The 13,793-nt window shown below is 54.2% G+C and overlaps 2 protein-coding genes across 5 annotated transcripts in view; one reads left to right on the top strand and one right to left on the bottom strand.

Annotated features, from left to right (window-relative positions):
- Nucleotides 1-8,280, top strand: part of MYO1D (myosin ID) — a 361,374-nt gene extending 353,094 nt beyond the window's left edge. Inside the window, exon 22 of the mRNA XM_055577237.1 lies at nt 6,145-8,280. Within this exon, the coding sequence (XP_055433212.1) occupies nt 6,145-6,301 (157 nt within the window). The 3' untranslated portion in view covers nt 6,302-8,280. The remainder of the gene's footprint in view (nt 1-6,144) is intronic.
- The window catches only part of CDK5R1 (cyclin dependent kinase 5 regulatory subunit 1), a 51,962-nt gene extending 38,673 nt beyond the window's left edge, over nt 1-13,289 (bottom strand). For 3 of the 4 annotated variants that reach the window (XM_055577250.1, XM_055577249.1, XM_055577251.1), the window contains exon 1: nt 10,490-13,289. In XM_055577250.1, the coding sequence (XP_055433225.1) occupies nt 12,236-13,159 (924 nt within the window). In that variant the 5' untranslated portion in view covers nt 13,160-13,289 and the 3' untranslated portion in view covers nt 10,490-12,235. Of the gene's footprint in view, nt 1-9,478; nt 10,273-10,489 lie in introns of those variants that run through there. The other variant, XM_055577252.1, reaches the window with a different exon arrangement.
- Nucleotides 13,290-13,793: the final 504 nt, after the last annotated feature.

The following is a 13,793-nucleotide window of genomic DNA, read 5'->3' as shown; positions in this document are numbered from 1 at the left end:
AGAAAAAACTTTTAAAAAATGGTGTCACCCGCCCCCCCATCCCTCACCAGCCACAAACCCAGAGAGACCCAGCAGGCCAGGAGATGTGACACCCCCGCTCAAGACTGCACGGGCGCTTGGATTCTCAGACTTGCTTGAGGAGGGACCGTGGTCAAAGTGTCCGTTCGACCCTGACAAAAACAGAAGTAGCATTTCCTACAGCAGAATTTTGAAAGCTGCCCTCTGTGGTTTGACATGAGCAGAAGGACTCATGTCAAAGGACTTCCTTCTTGCAGGAAGCGAAACATGTAGGGACCAGCTGCAGAAACGAGCGGGCCATTGTCCTCCCTGGGAGCTGGAGACCCTGCACTTGCCCCGGAGGCATTCAGGTGGAGGGCGGCCCGTCCTGGTGAATCTAAGGTTTATTGTGAAACACTACATGTCTCACCGCTGCGAAAAGCATCTCTTTATGACCTGCCTGTGCTTGGTACAAGGCAAGCTTCCTCCCACCACATCCTGTGACCAAACACAGAGATCATTGCGTTAGCCCTGAAGTCTCTGGAACTGCTGGCCACTCCCCCAGAGGATCCGTGCATCAGCCCACTGCACTTCCCCTCACTCGCATCCCAGTTCCCTTCAAGTGCACGAGTTAGAGCTCCAGCAGGGAACCCCCTCAAGAACAGAGGGTGGGGCTTCCCTGCTGATCCAGTGGATAAGAATCCACCTGCCAATGCAGGGGACGTAGGTTTGATCCCTGGTCCAGGAAGATTTCACATGCTGAGGGACAACTAAGACTTTGCACCACGACTACTGAAGCCCGTACGCCTAGGGCCCGTGCTCTGCAAGAAGAGCGGCCACCACGGTGAGAAGCCCACATACCCCAGCTCAAGAGTAGCCCCCCGCTCACCGCAACTAGAGAAAGCCCTCTCGCAGCAACAAAGACCTAGCACAGACACAATAAATAAATTTAAAAAAAGAGAGAGAGAGAAGGTGGCTCAAGTCCCGGGCTGCTGCGGGGCAGGGGTCTGGACAGCAGGGACAAGTTCTGGGCTGGTTCGGCCCCTGCAGACGCGCTACCACACTGAATGCAAGACTTTTCAGTGCATGGCTGCAAGGGATGCCCGAGGATCCGGTCTTGTGTTGACCCATGGATTTCTCTGATGAACACAGGACTGGAGGAAGCGGAAGCAAAGTAACTTGATCAAGGCCATTTGTCTGCAATGATGGCTTGGAACAGATGAAACGAGATGAAAGTACCCGAATTCCACAGTTTGCTGAGCCATTAAATCCGGTAACAGAAAATGGGGAGGAAAGCCCCTCCCCCTCACAGCCCACAGCCTCCAACTCAGCTGTCATCGGCAGCTATAAAATCTGCTCGTTTCTTTAAAAGCTAAGGACCGTGCGCTGGTTCCATGAAGATTTCCAGTGTGGTGAAGCTCCAGCAGAAGATGTCACTTGACACCTGCAGAGAATCCACTCCCTTATCTGCCTTTTGGACCCTCCCACGCTGGTCTGTCTGCGAGATAAGCACAAGAAACCCCTCGCTGGCCTTAAAACCCTATTAAAATGCTGAGGAAAAAAACACGGTTTGAGGGCAAGTTCTTACATTTCCTTTAGATCAACCCACTTGGAAAAAAAAATTGTGGTAAAATAGCCGTAACTTAAAATTTACCATTGGTCACAATTAGTACATTCAGTGTTGCACACCCATCACCACTGACGAGTTCCAGAATATTTTCATCAAAGGAACACCCCAACTGCTCTGTTTTCTGTCTCTATGAATTTGCTTATTCTGACATTTCATATGAGTGGAATTATATAACATGTAGCTTTTTCTGTCTAGCTTAACAAGGTATCATCCATGTTGTAGCAGGCATCATTACTTCATTCTTTCTATGGCTAAATAATTTTTTATTGGACCACGTTTGTTTGTCCCTTCATCAGTTGATAGATGCTTGGGTTATTCCTACCTTTTAATCATTGAAGTACAGCTAATTTACAATGTTGTGTTAGTTTCTAGTGTACAGCAAAGTGATTCAGTTATATGTACATATATTATTTTTCAGATTATTTTCCATCGTAGCTTATTAGAAGATATTGAATATAGTTCCCTGTGCTATATAGGAGGTCCCTGTTGTTTATTTACTTTATGTATGGTAGTGCGTATATATTAATCTTCTAATTTATCTCTCTCCCTCCCCTCTGTCCCCTTTGGGAACCATAAGTTTGTTTTCTATGTCTGTATGTCAATTTCTGTTTTGTAAATAAGATTTTAAACTTTGCACCAAGTTTTGGATTACATACATAAGTGATATCATATATTTGTCTTTCTCTGACTTACTTCATTTAGTATGATAATCTCTACATCCATCCATATTGCGGCAAGTGGCATTATTTCATTCTTTTTTATGGCTGAGTAACATTCCATGGTATATGTGTACCACATCTTATTTATCCATTCATCTGTCAATGGAAATTCAGTTTGCTTCCATGTGAACAGTACTGCAGTGAACTGAGGTGCATGTATGTTTTTTAATTATGGTGTTTTCCAGATATACGATGATGCTATAAAACTCCTAGAGGAAAACATAGGCAGAGCACTCTTGGACCTAAATTGTAGCAGTATCTTTTAGGATCTGTCTCCTAATGGAAATAAAAACAAAAATAAACAAATGGGACCTAATTAAACCTAAAAGCTTTTGCACACCAAAGGAAACCATAGACAAAAAGGAAAGACAGCCTACAGAAAGGGAGAAAATATCTGCAAACAATGCTACTGAAAAGGGATTAATTTCAAAGATATACACACAGCTCATAGAGCTTAATATCAAAACAATAAACAACCCAACCAAAAATGGGCAGAAGACATACAGATGGCCAAAAGGCACATGAAAAGATGTTCAGTGTTGCTAATTTTTAGAGAAATGCAAATCAAACTATAATGAGGTATCACTTCACACCAGTCAGAATAGCCATCTTCAAAAAATCTACAATATTAAATGCTGGAGAGGGTGTGGAGAAAAAGAAACCCTCCTACACTTGGTGGGACTGTAAATTGGTATGCTGCTGCTAAGTTGCTTCAGTCGTCTCCGACTCTGTGCAACCCCATAGACAGCAGCCCACCAGGCTCCCCTGTCCCTGGGATTCTCCAGGCAAGAACAACGGAATGGGTTGCCATTTCCTTCTCCAATGCCGGAAAGTGAAGAGTGAAAGTGAAGTTGCTCAGTCGTGTCTGACTCTTAGCGACCCCATGGACTGCAGCCCAATAGGCTCCTCCGGTCCATGGGATTTCCAGGCAAGAGTACTGGAGTGGGGTGCCATCGCCTTCTCCAGTAAATTGGTATAGCTGCTATAAAGGACAGTAGAGTTTAAGAACCAAAGAGTTACCCTATGACCCTAAAACCCCACTCCTAGGCATATGTTAGGAGTTTTATAGTATGTGGTGTTACGTTTACGTCTTTAACTCATTTTGAGTTTATTTTTGTAGATAGTGTTGTGTTCTGATTTCATTCTTTTACTGTCCAGTTTTTCCAGCACCACTTATTGAAGAGACTGTCTCTTCTCCATTGTATTCTTACCTCCTTTGTCGTAGATTAATTGACCATAAGTGTGTGGGTTTGTTTCTGGGCTCTCTCTCCTGCTCCACTGATCTATAAGCGTGTTTTTATGCCATGCCACGTTGTTATGATTACTGTAGCTTTGTAGTATAGTCTGAGGTCAAGGAGGGCGATTCCTCCAGCTCCATTCTTCTTTCTCAGGATCGTTTTGGTTTTTCAGGGGGGTTTGTGTTTCCATATGTATTTTCCAAAAAAAATTTTTTGAGTGCTCAGTTGCTCAGTCGTGTCCAAACTGTGCAACCCCATGGACTGTAGCCCACCAGGTTCCTCTGTCCATGGGGCTTTCCAGGCAAGAATACTAGAGTGAGTTGCCATTCCCTCCTCCAAGGGATCTTCCCGACCCAGGGACTGAACCCACATCTCCTGCAGTGCACGTGGATTCTTTACTGCTGAGCCACAGGGAAACCCAAATTTTAAAAATTCTTGTTCTAGTTCTGTGGAAAATGCCATTGGTAATTTGGGATTGCACTGCGAATGTAGATTGCCTTGGGCAGTATGGTCATTCTTCTCCAATTGCTGTGGCTAGGACTTTCAAAACCACGTTGAATAAGTGTCCAGAGTGGGCGCTTGATCTTAGAGAATACGCTTTCAGCTTTTCACCACTGAGTATGATGTTAGTTGTGGGTTTGCCATATATATGGCCTTTATTATACTGAAGTGTGTTCTCTCTGTGCCCACTATCTGAAGAGGTTTTTTTTTTTTTATCATAAATGGATGAATTATATCCAAAGTTTATTCTGCATTACTGTAAATAATGCTGCTATAAACATTCCTGTACAAGTTTTTGTTTGAACACCTGTTTTCACTTCTTTTGGGTATATATCCAGAAGTGGAATTGCTGGGTCGTGTGGTAATTCTGTTTTCTTCCTCTACAAGTCAGACTCGATCCACATTACCTTACTTTGTTGTCAGTTGATGGAAGTGTGGATGGCATCAGCCAGGGGTCGCTTAGCCGCCTAGCTCTTCAGACCAGAAAGCTGGTGCTTCTTCCTGCCCTCAACACGTGTAACTATTCAAGCCCCTCTCTTCTGCCCAAACCCCACAGCAGCCCTGCAAAGACAGGCAGGAACTCGGGGCATCTCCAGCTGCAAGCAGGGCTTCAGTGCCAGGGCTCTGCTTGGTCTGGAGGGTCCAAGGACCCCTCACCAAGACCACAGGCACAGCATCCTGGCTCCTGCAGGAGTGAAGAGGTGCCCAAGGCACTGCCCACAATGGGCTCTGCTATTTTTATGCCCAAGCCTGGTTAAAAATAGCCATCTAAGCCAAGGTTTTAGCTGCAGCGGACGAGACATTAAGCAGCAGATACCTAATGCCCATGAGACATAACAGTGGGTCTCTTCCTGTGCCCATTTTCTGCTCCAACAACACGTTGAACAAGAAAGCTGGTAGGAAACAGCCATGTGGAAAGCCCCTAAGAACACGGCCACAGCTGCCCACTCAGTGCTGCGGCAAAGGCCAGCCTGCTTCCGAGCACTCAGAGGCTGAGCGCGCCACTGCCCACGGGTGCTCTTCCTATGGAGTAAAGGGTCTGAGAGATAGTGTCACCCAGGCCAGGCAGTGCCTGGAAAGCGCTTCCCTCTCCCCTGGGCCAGCATCGGCCTGGCCTCCCATCCAGGTGGACCCTTGGCATCCCCTGTCCAACGCCAGGAGCAGCCACGGCCCAGGAAGCCCAACCTGACCACACCCAAGAGCGCCCCAGGGGAATCGAAGGCAGTCCCGGCACAGGGAGCCAGGCCAGCCTGTCCAGACCTCCCGGTGCTGAGAAAGCCAGCAAGGCACAAGGCACAGGGTGAGACCGTGCCGGCCACCAGGTCTCCCGGCTCTTACGCAGACGGCACCTGAAGTGCACTTGGTGCGTCTCAAGGCGCCAGAGGACGGGCACTGCTTCTACCTAGCAGGCGCACAGCCTCCCCGCCCGGCACCCTGGCTGGGCCAGGAGGGCCACGTGGCCCCTGGGCTGGGGAACACGCACAAGCTGCCAGCCGTACGGGTAGAAGCGCCGCTCACCCTCCCTGCCACGTTGCCAACCACAGAGCCGCCCCATGTGGGGGCAGCACCCCCGACCCCAGGGCCGCTGGCATCAGACTGGTTCTCACAGCCAGACCCACGACAGCCAGGGCCGAGCCAGGACTCACGGAAGGCATTTCTCTTGTCGGAGACCATGGGTAGGGAAGAGCCTCCATTTGCCCCTGGACGCAGCACCCCTGGAGCTCTCTCTTGGCATCAGAGAAAGCTGATGATCACATCAGAGCCCCTTGACGCCACATCCCCCAGCTGACATCTAAAGCCCAGGCCTTGGTCCTTGGCCTCAGGCCCGAGGGTGGTAACCGCGGCTCCGCTGCAGCTCCATGCTCTGTCCTGCCCCACATGTGGGTTCTCGGGAGCTGGGCCCTGGCTCGCCTATGACTTTGGTTTGGGCCTATAGCCAAGCACCATCTCTCCCATCCTCACCCTCTCTGTGCCCAGCCTGGGGGGCACCTGGGTGGCCCGGGAGACTCCCCTCAACCCCCAGCCACCTGCTAACTGCCCGTCTTCTTGGTTCTTCCAGTGAGAAGCGCCACCTTCAAGTCAACGTCACCAACCCCGTCCAGTGCAGCCTGCACGGGAAGAAGTGCACGGTCTCCGTGGAGACACGGCTCAACCAGCCGCAGCCTGACTTCACCAAGAATCGCTCAGGCTTCATCCTCAGCGTGCCCGGCAATTGAAGCGCAGGGAGACGGGGGCTGCCTGCCCAGCCACCGCTAGACGCCTGCTCGCCAGGGTCCAGGCTGGGAGGGAGCCCCCTGCCTCCCCTGCGGCTCCTCCCTGAGGTCCAGCCCGGCTTCTGCCTTTGATCTCTGTCTTCCTCTGTCCCGACTGTCCACGGCCCCCTCAACAAATCAAAGACCCTGTGTCCTGCCCAGCCTGCAGCAGCTTCTCCAGAACAGCTCCCCTCTGGTCAGTGAGGGCCACCCCCATGCCAGGTCAGATAGGCCTGCCTGGCCCTGTGACTGGCTACTGGCCCTGCCAGGGGAGGGCTGGGGGAGCCTGGATGTTGTTTCCAACCAAACCAAACCTCTGGAGTTGGGGGCGGCTGTGGGGAGGTAGCCCTGCCCTCTCTGGGCCCAGGTGCCCCCTCCTCCCCAAGGATAGCAACCCCACGCCCTGGTTCAGGGAGCTTCTCAGAACTCCCCATGGACCCCCTCTCCCCAGCAGCCCGCCAAGACCACCAGGTGAGCAGGTTCACCTGGAGAGCCAGCCCCTCAGCCCAGGAGCCCCTGGCCAAAGGAACCACCTCGCCCAGTGGGCAGTCTGCCCCACTCAGAGCCAGCCCCCGGCCCCTTGACCCTCTGCCCAGAGAGCATGGCTCGGGGAATGCTCCAGGAACCGTCTTACTTAACCATGCAGCTCAGGCCGTGGTTGTCTTACACTTACTTCTGCAGTTAGGAGCAGGGTTACTAACCAGATACCACGTCTGCTGTGCCACACTGGTGTCAGGAACACTAATAAAATGGAAAGAAAGGGGAGCACTAGGGGGTCTGAAGTTTTCCCCCTCCAACGCCTCTGCCTCACACTCACGTGGTGAACCAGGCCGTGGGCAGGAGGATCGGGGCCCAGAGGAACCTGGGGAAGGGGAGCGATAGGAAAGAGAGCAGGGGTCCTGGCACTGCAGGCCAGGCCAGGATGCCCACCCAGGCCAGGAGAGCGGCGCCCTGCCAGTCCCTGTCCTGCAGAGCACACGTGTGCTCCAGATGCCCCAGGACCATGCCGCACTCCCCTGGGCAGCCCCCGGGCTCCCAGCCTGGAACCTTCAAGAGTCAAGACTCAGGCACCCCATGTGGTTAAGGGGGCGCTGAGAGTGGGCCCACGCCCCAGGCGGAGCCAAGCAGGGTGTCCAAGAAGGACATCCTGGCTTTTCTTCACTGTTTCGCCCCGGGGCTCCCCCACCCCCACCCCCGCCGCGCGACCTCCACGCTCCTCCCCACCCCCGCCCCCGGCACCCCAGCCCCGCCCAGCACACCCAGGGCCTGCCCCCGCCGCCAGGGCTCTGAGCACATGCACACCCCATACCATCCACAACACAAAGCCCTGCTGCCATCCTGGTCTCCGAAACCCACTCTCATCCTCCAAGCCTGGTCAGCTACCCGCGCAGGACCCCATTCAGCAACACCCACAGCTTTGCCAACTGCCTTGACGCTATCGGTCCTCCTTAACTGGAACATCGCCTCTCGTTTCCACTTACTGCCCCAAACTTGTTGCTTTACTAGATACATGCAAACGTTACGTTTTAGACACACCAAAACAGAACACACCAAAACAGAACATGCCAAACGAGTGCCTTTCAGAGGCTGGAGAGGAGCAGGTTCTGGAGTCCACCTCCCGCCTTTGGGTGTGGCCTTTGGCCCTCGAGCGCAGCGCCTCCCGGCTGAGGGCCGGCGCGCGAGCACCGTCCACAAGCACTTTTTCATGATGTCCTGCAAGAAGTCAGTGTGTGTGGTCACTGAGGGAAAGAATTTCGGGTGTGATCACAGCGCCGAAGGCAAAGCAGGGGGGACACAGTGATTGTATGCAATGAAGTGTTTTCTCGTGATTTAGTTAAATGTGGTTTTATGGTTTGGTGCGTATATTCCTATTTTCCATTAAATTAACTTTATTTCTAAAGCATATTTTGATTTATCATCAAGAGCAATAAAGCATTAAATCTTCCTCTTAAAGGTATTCTGCTTATTGAGTTGAAAACTATCTAAAATGGTGAAATTTGGGCATGTAGAAAGTAAATTGTTATCCTGGAGGCTGTAAGGAGCATTAAGCACAAGTAAGGTAAAAATGGAGGATAGTTGGCCTGAGGCTTTTGATGAAAAATATTAAATAGAAGACAGCTGTGGGAAGGAGGAGTCAGGAGGGGGCCAGGTGGTGGTGTTAACCACTATTTTGAGGCCTGCACACTGAAAGCGCTTTGCTTTCACTTTTACTGAAATCGAAGCATGCAAATGTGCAAATAAAGGCAAGGCCCAGACGCCCAGGGCTGCAGCTCAGGTAGAGGCCTGAGTGCACCCTGGCTGGCTGGTCAGCCCCTCCCTGAGCCCTCTGGTTGGGGTGGGTGAGCTGCCGGCAGGCAAGGCCCTGCAGGGAGATGGGGCAACCCCAGCACCCCAGAGTGCTGCAGCCAGAGGATGCTCCCAATCCCCAGTCACTGGCCTGAGCATGCAATGACGGCTTCTGACTCAGAAGACAAAGAAGGCGTCCCAATCGAAAGGCTGCCAGCTTCAAAGGCACAACCTGAACAAGTGCCCCCAAGGCCCAGGGCAGCTCCAGCCCACCAGGCGCAGAGCCCAGGGAGGACTGAGGCCAAAAAAACCAGGTCTCCAAGGCCCAGGCTGGTGGCAAGAGTGAGCACAGACCGATGGCAATACAACCGGTAGGGGGCCCCAGCCTTGCCACAATTAGGGGCTGGGGAGGCTGCTTATCTGGGAGCTGGAGTTTCCTCTTGAAACCTGCACAGAGCTAGGCTGGCGGGGCTGAACCACACGGACCCAGCCCGCTCCTGCTGGCCGGGGGGCCTCAGGGCAGTGCGCTACAAGCAGAGCCTGGGCCAGCACACTTGGGGGCCCAGCCCTCGCCAGGCCATACCTGGGCCTGACCCACCCTGGTCGGAGGTCCTGGACCTTGAGAGACCAACTCCTGCCCTGGCCACGCCAAGAAACCCAAGTTGACTTCACCTAGGCTTCTTTCTTAATCACCTTAACAGTGAACACAATTATTAAGCCTTCTCCCCTAACCCTGCCCTCCTCCCCTCCCCCACACCGCAATCCAATTATGTTCTGAGCACAAGAATCCTTTATAAAAATGAGCCCCCAGACTGCTCTTGAAGGATGTGCCCACAAAAAACGGTCTGTGTAATGGATGGTCAGTGCATTTTATTTAATCAGCACAGTACAAAAATAAATAAAAATAAGGGGAGGGGAATTAAATTACAGCCAAACTGAGCTTCATGACCTTGTCAGATTATAAACCACACATACTTACAAACACGCTATGCATACATACAAAAATGAGACAAATATAAATTAATATTAACAATACCCACAGTTTGGTCAAAGAATAGCTACAGAAGAAATTGCACTAAAAAACCAACATACATCACACATGTGTAATTAGCAGTTTCAAATATACAGCTAAGAATAGTTCCAAGTGGAAAAAAAAATGGCACATTTCCTTTTCATTGCAAGTTTAACAACTGCTAGAACAAAACTAAGTTCTAATAACTGCATGGAAAGAATATATCAACCCTTCAGGTTTTACAAGAAAAAAGAGAAAAACCAAATCCTGAACTATTATTCCTGTGACTTGTTCTGTGCACGGGTGTAATTTTCACAGCCATCTGTTCTAAGATTATTTTTCTTAAGACACAAAATGCTCCTGGTTTGCATGCACAATATCACTGTAAAAGCAACAATTAAAGAATAAAGGGTGGGGGTTTTTTTGTAGGTTAGTTTTTCTTTTTTTTTTAATTGTTCTAAAAGTAGTCTTCATAGCAGCATGTCAAATGGGTTCATTGCTTGCACACTCAAGTATATCGGTTTCTTTACACAATACTGATGACCAGTGCAAGAGGAGGAGACCTCGCCAGGCTTCATATGGATGGAACTAGAGACTTCTTTCTTTAGTCCCCAACCATTCCTGAAATTTGCACCGCCTCCATAAATTAAAAAAATAAATATGGAGAGAGAGAAGGAAACACACACGACTGGAATCTCGCGGGTGCGCGTTCTCGCCGTTTCAGGCCCAGCAAGGCCCACGAAGGAGCGACTCCAGACCCCGGGTCCCGGGTGCTCACACTTGGCCCCCGGACGCCACCCCTCCCCCACCCTCGTGTGCTGCCGCGGACCCCGCCGCCCCCTCCGGCCGCCTACCTCGGGTCACACACGGCAGCAGGATCTGCACAGACAGGCTGTGTGACAACTCCCGCGGAGCAGAGGCTCTGCACGCGAGGTCCCCGCCGGCAGCCACGGGTTCCTTCCACCCCGCGGCAGGTAAATCTGGCCGGCGGTCCTGGGAGCGGCTGGGCATAGGCCTCAGGGCGCAGCTGAGGCCCGTGCTCCCAGCTTGGGGCAGGCCCTCGTTCTCGCGAGCACCACGGGGCCGCAGGCTCGACGCCGGGCCTGTTAAATCGGGAGCTCAGTTTCACAGCTTTCTCTTTTTTATGTGAATTTCAGTAGTGCTTGTGCTGAAATGGCAGCCACCTGGAAGCTAATCCTATGTAAAACGGCCCCCTGCCTCCCTCACCCCCAGCCTCCCCTTCTAGCCCCCCTTGGGGGTTGAGACTGGAAGAGAGAATTCTCTGTGGGCCTTCACATCAGTCTTTGTTCCCCAAAGCCAGAGGGATCGCGGAAGGCTGGCTCCCTTCTCTGGGTCCTCTCCCAAGCCCCCAGCCACCGATCTGGGAGAATCAGAAAGAAAATTAAGTGACACATCATGGGTTTTTTTTTTACAGCCACTGAGGTTGAAGGTGGAGACCCAAACCAGCAGCTGCAAATGATCAGCGGGAGAATCAGCAGGCAGTCAGGAGTTCGGCTCCCGGCTCATAATTGACTCCAAGATCCAGCCGTCTCCCTGGGCCTTTCAGGACAAGGCTTCATCTTCAGAAGCGACTCAACTGTTTGTAAACAGCTTTAAATCAACAGGGGGTGAGGGGAGGGGTGCATCATTACCACATCACCCTGATCCCTGACATCACCCCCACCCCAACCCCTGCAGCTCCGCAGGGCAAATGTCATGGGCACTGGCTCAGTCCCAGGCATGGCAGCCCCACCTGCCCGGGAGGCAGGCTGTTGACAATGGGCACCTGCAGCTGCCCTGGCCTTCGCCACGGGGTGACTAAGCTGCATGATTCAAATGAAAAATTCACCCAAGAAAGGAGTTGTCCCTGGCGTCACCCCACCCCTTGGGAGCCGGGACCCAAAATGAAAGAACTTAGTGAGTCAAACCAGCTCATTAACCAACACTACCAACAGGGCTGGGGGTGGGGGGACGAAGGAGGGGAGGTTGTGGGGGGGTGGGGGCGGTTCCATGTCTCCATGAAAGGAAAGCCCTTCTCCCTAAAAAAGAAAAAAGAGCAAACCAGGGTCATGCATGGCCAAATTAGAGGACATGATCTTCGCACCAGGCCGGCTTCCCCTCGATTGAAGAGGCTGTCCCAGGGCCACGGGCGTTTGGCCTCCTAAGCCCACGTGCGGCGCAGTCCAGGTGGCCGTCTCCAGGAGCCTCTGGGAGAACAGACGACCCAGAACAGGAGCCAGCAAAGGGCCTCCAACCAGAAACTCCAGTTCCTCCCTGGGCTGCCTGGCTGTGGGCCGCCTTCCCTGCCTTGGTCCAGCAAGGGCGCAGGCGGCAGAGGCCAGTCAGTCCTTTCAATTCCCCAGAGTGAGATGTCGGGGGCCAGGGTGGCTCTGAATACATCTTCTGAATGTTGCACAAGGTTCGGGAGTTCAGAAGCGCCCAGAGATCTTGACAGGGCGGAGGAAAACCCCAAGGAGGGGAGGTGGGAAGGGAGAGGCCCTTGGTGGCTTTGCTAGACACATACTGTACAGAAAATCTGATTTAAGAATAAATTTTTAAAAATGAATTGAATCCTTGAGCCATGATGCAGGCTGGCGGGCTCACCGGTCCAGCCCGAGGAGGAGCCGCTTCTTGTCCTCCTGGCCGCTCTCGTTCTTCAGGTCGGAGAACACCTGCGTGAAGTAGTGGGGGTCGGCGTTGATCTGCAGCATCTTGGAGCTCATGAGGTTGATGACGGAGAGACAGCGGTCCCAAAAGGCCTCCTTGCAGCTCTCCACCAGGAAGGGCTTGAGCGGGTAGGAGATCTCGTTGCCCATGTAGGAGTAGGAGAGGTACAGGCAGGTCAGCAGGACCGCCTGGAGCTCATGGTCGGAACCCACCTCGGAGGAGATGACATCCCGGCAGAGCATGTAGAGGAAGACCACGTTGGCCGGCGTGATGAAGCCCTGGTCCTGCCAGCCCTGCAGCAGCAGCGAGCGGTCCACGCTGCGCAGCCAGAGCACAGGGTCCGTGGGGGACAGGTGCTTCAGGCGGTAGCACCGGCGACAGAGGAACTCGCCCAGGCAGCGCAGCAGCTCGCTGGTGGACGCCTGGACGATGACCCGTTTGGGCGTCCCTGCGGAGCTGACGGCAGGGTGCGGGGCCTTCTTGACGGACGAGGAGACCCCTGTCTGCGAACCCGAGAGCTGGCTGGCAGGGGGGGCGGGCGGCTGGGCCGGCGGGGGCTGGGCGAACGTGGACAGGTTGGCGCACGACAGCGACTTCTTCAGGTTCTCATTGTTGAGATGCGTGATGTTGTTCTGGTAGCTGCTGTTGGGCTGCACCTTCTTGGAGTTCTTCTTCTTGGCCGACACGGCCACGATCCTCTTCCACGGCAGCACGGAGATGATGGAGTGCCGCTTCAGGTTCTTGTCCTTGGCGTTCTTGCTGTTCTGCACGGCCGTGTAGTGGCCCACCGTGGCCGCGCCATCCTCAAACAGCGTGGCCTTCCGGTAGCTGGGGGACAGGGACAGCACCGTGCCCATGGTGCCGCTGCGCGCCGGGCGGGGACCCGCGCCCCTGCGCGCCCAGCCTGCCGGCTGGAGGAAAGAAGCTCACCGAGCCCGCGGCGGCCAGGGGGAGGCGGGGGCGCTCCCGAGGTCGCGTGCCGCCCCTCCGGATCTGTGGGGGGAAAACAAGATGGTTCTCAGCATCAGGCGGGGCTCGCGCCGCGCTCCTCCGCCCCGGCCTTGGCGGCCCCGGCCCCGCGCCCGGGGCCTTCCCCGGTTGACACGGCCCCGCCCGCGTCCCCGCGCCGCAACCCCGGCCTCTCCACTGCGGCACCGGCACCCGCTCCCGCCGCGGTCCGGATGGCAGCGCGGGGGCGCGGGAGCCGGCGGAGGCGGCCGGGGACCCCGCCTCGACACTGCGCGCGGCCGCGGCCCCGGTCCCCCGGGGACAGCGGGCTGCCCGAGGGGCAGGCTTACCGAGCAGGTGGCTCCGGCGCTCCGCACCTTCCGCAATGCGCGCCGCGGCTCAGCGCCGCGGTCCCGGGGCTCGGCGGGGCTCGCGCGCGGCGGCGGCGGCTCGAGAGCTTCTGTCCAAGGTTCTGCAGGCGCCGCGGCCCCGCCCCCAGCTCGGCCGCCTTCGCCGCCGCCGCCGCCGCCGCGCCCGCGCCCG

Source organism: Bubalus kerabau, chromosome 4 (genome assembly GCF_029407905.1).
Source record: "Bubalus kerabau isolate K-KA32 ecotype Philippines breed swamp buffalo chromosome 4, PCC_UOA_SB_1v2, whole genome shotgun sequence".
NCBI lineage: Eukaryota > Metazoa > Chordata > Mammalia > Artiodactyla > Bovidae > Bubalus > Bubalus kerabau.
Note: the sequence above shows the minus strand (reverse complement) of the source record. Positions and strands in the feature narration are given on the sequence as shown.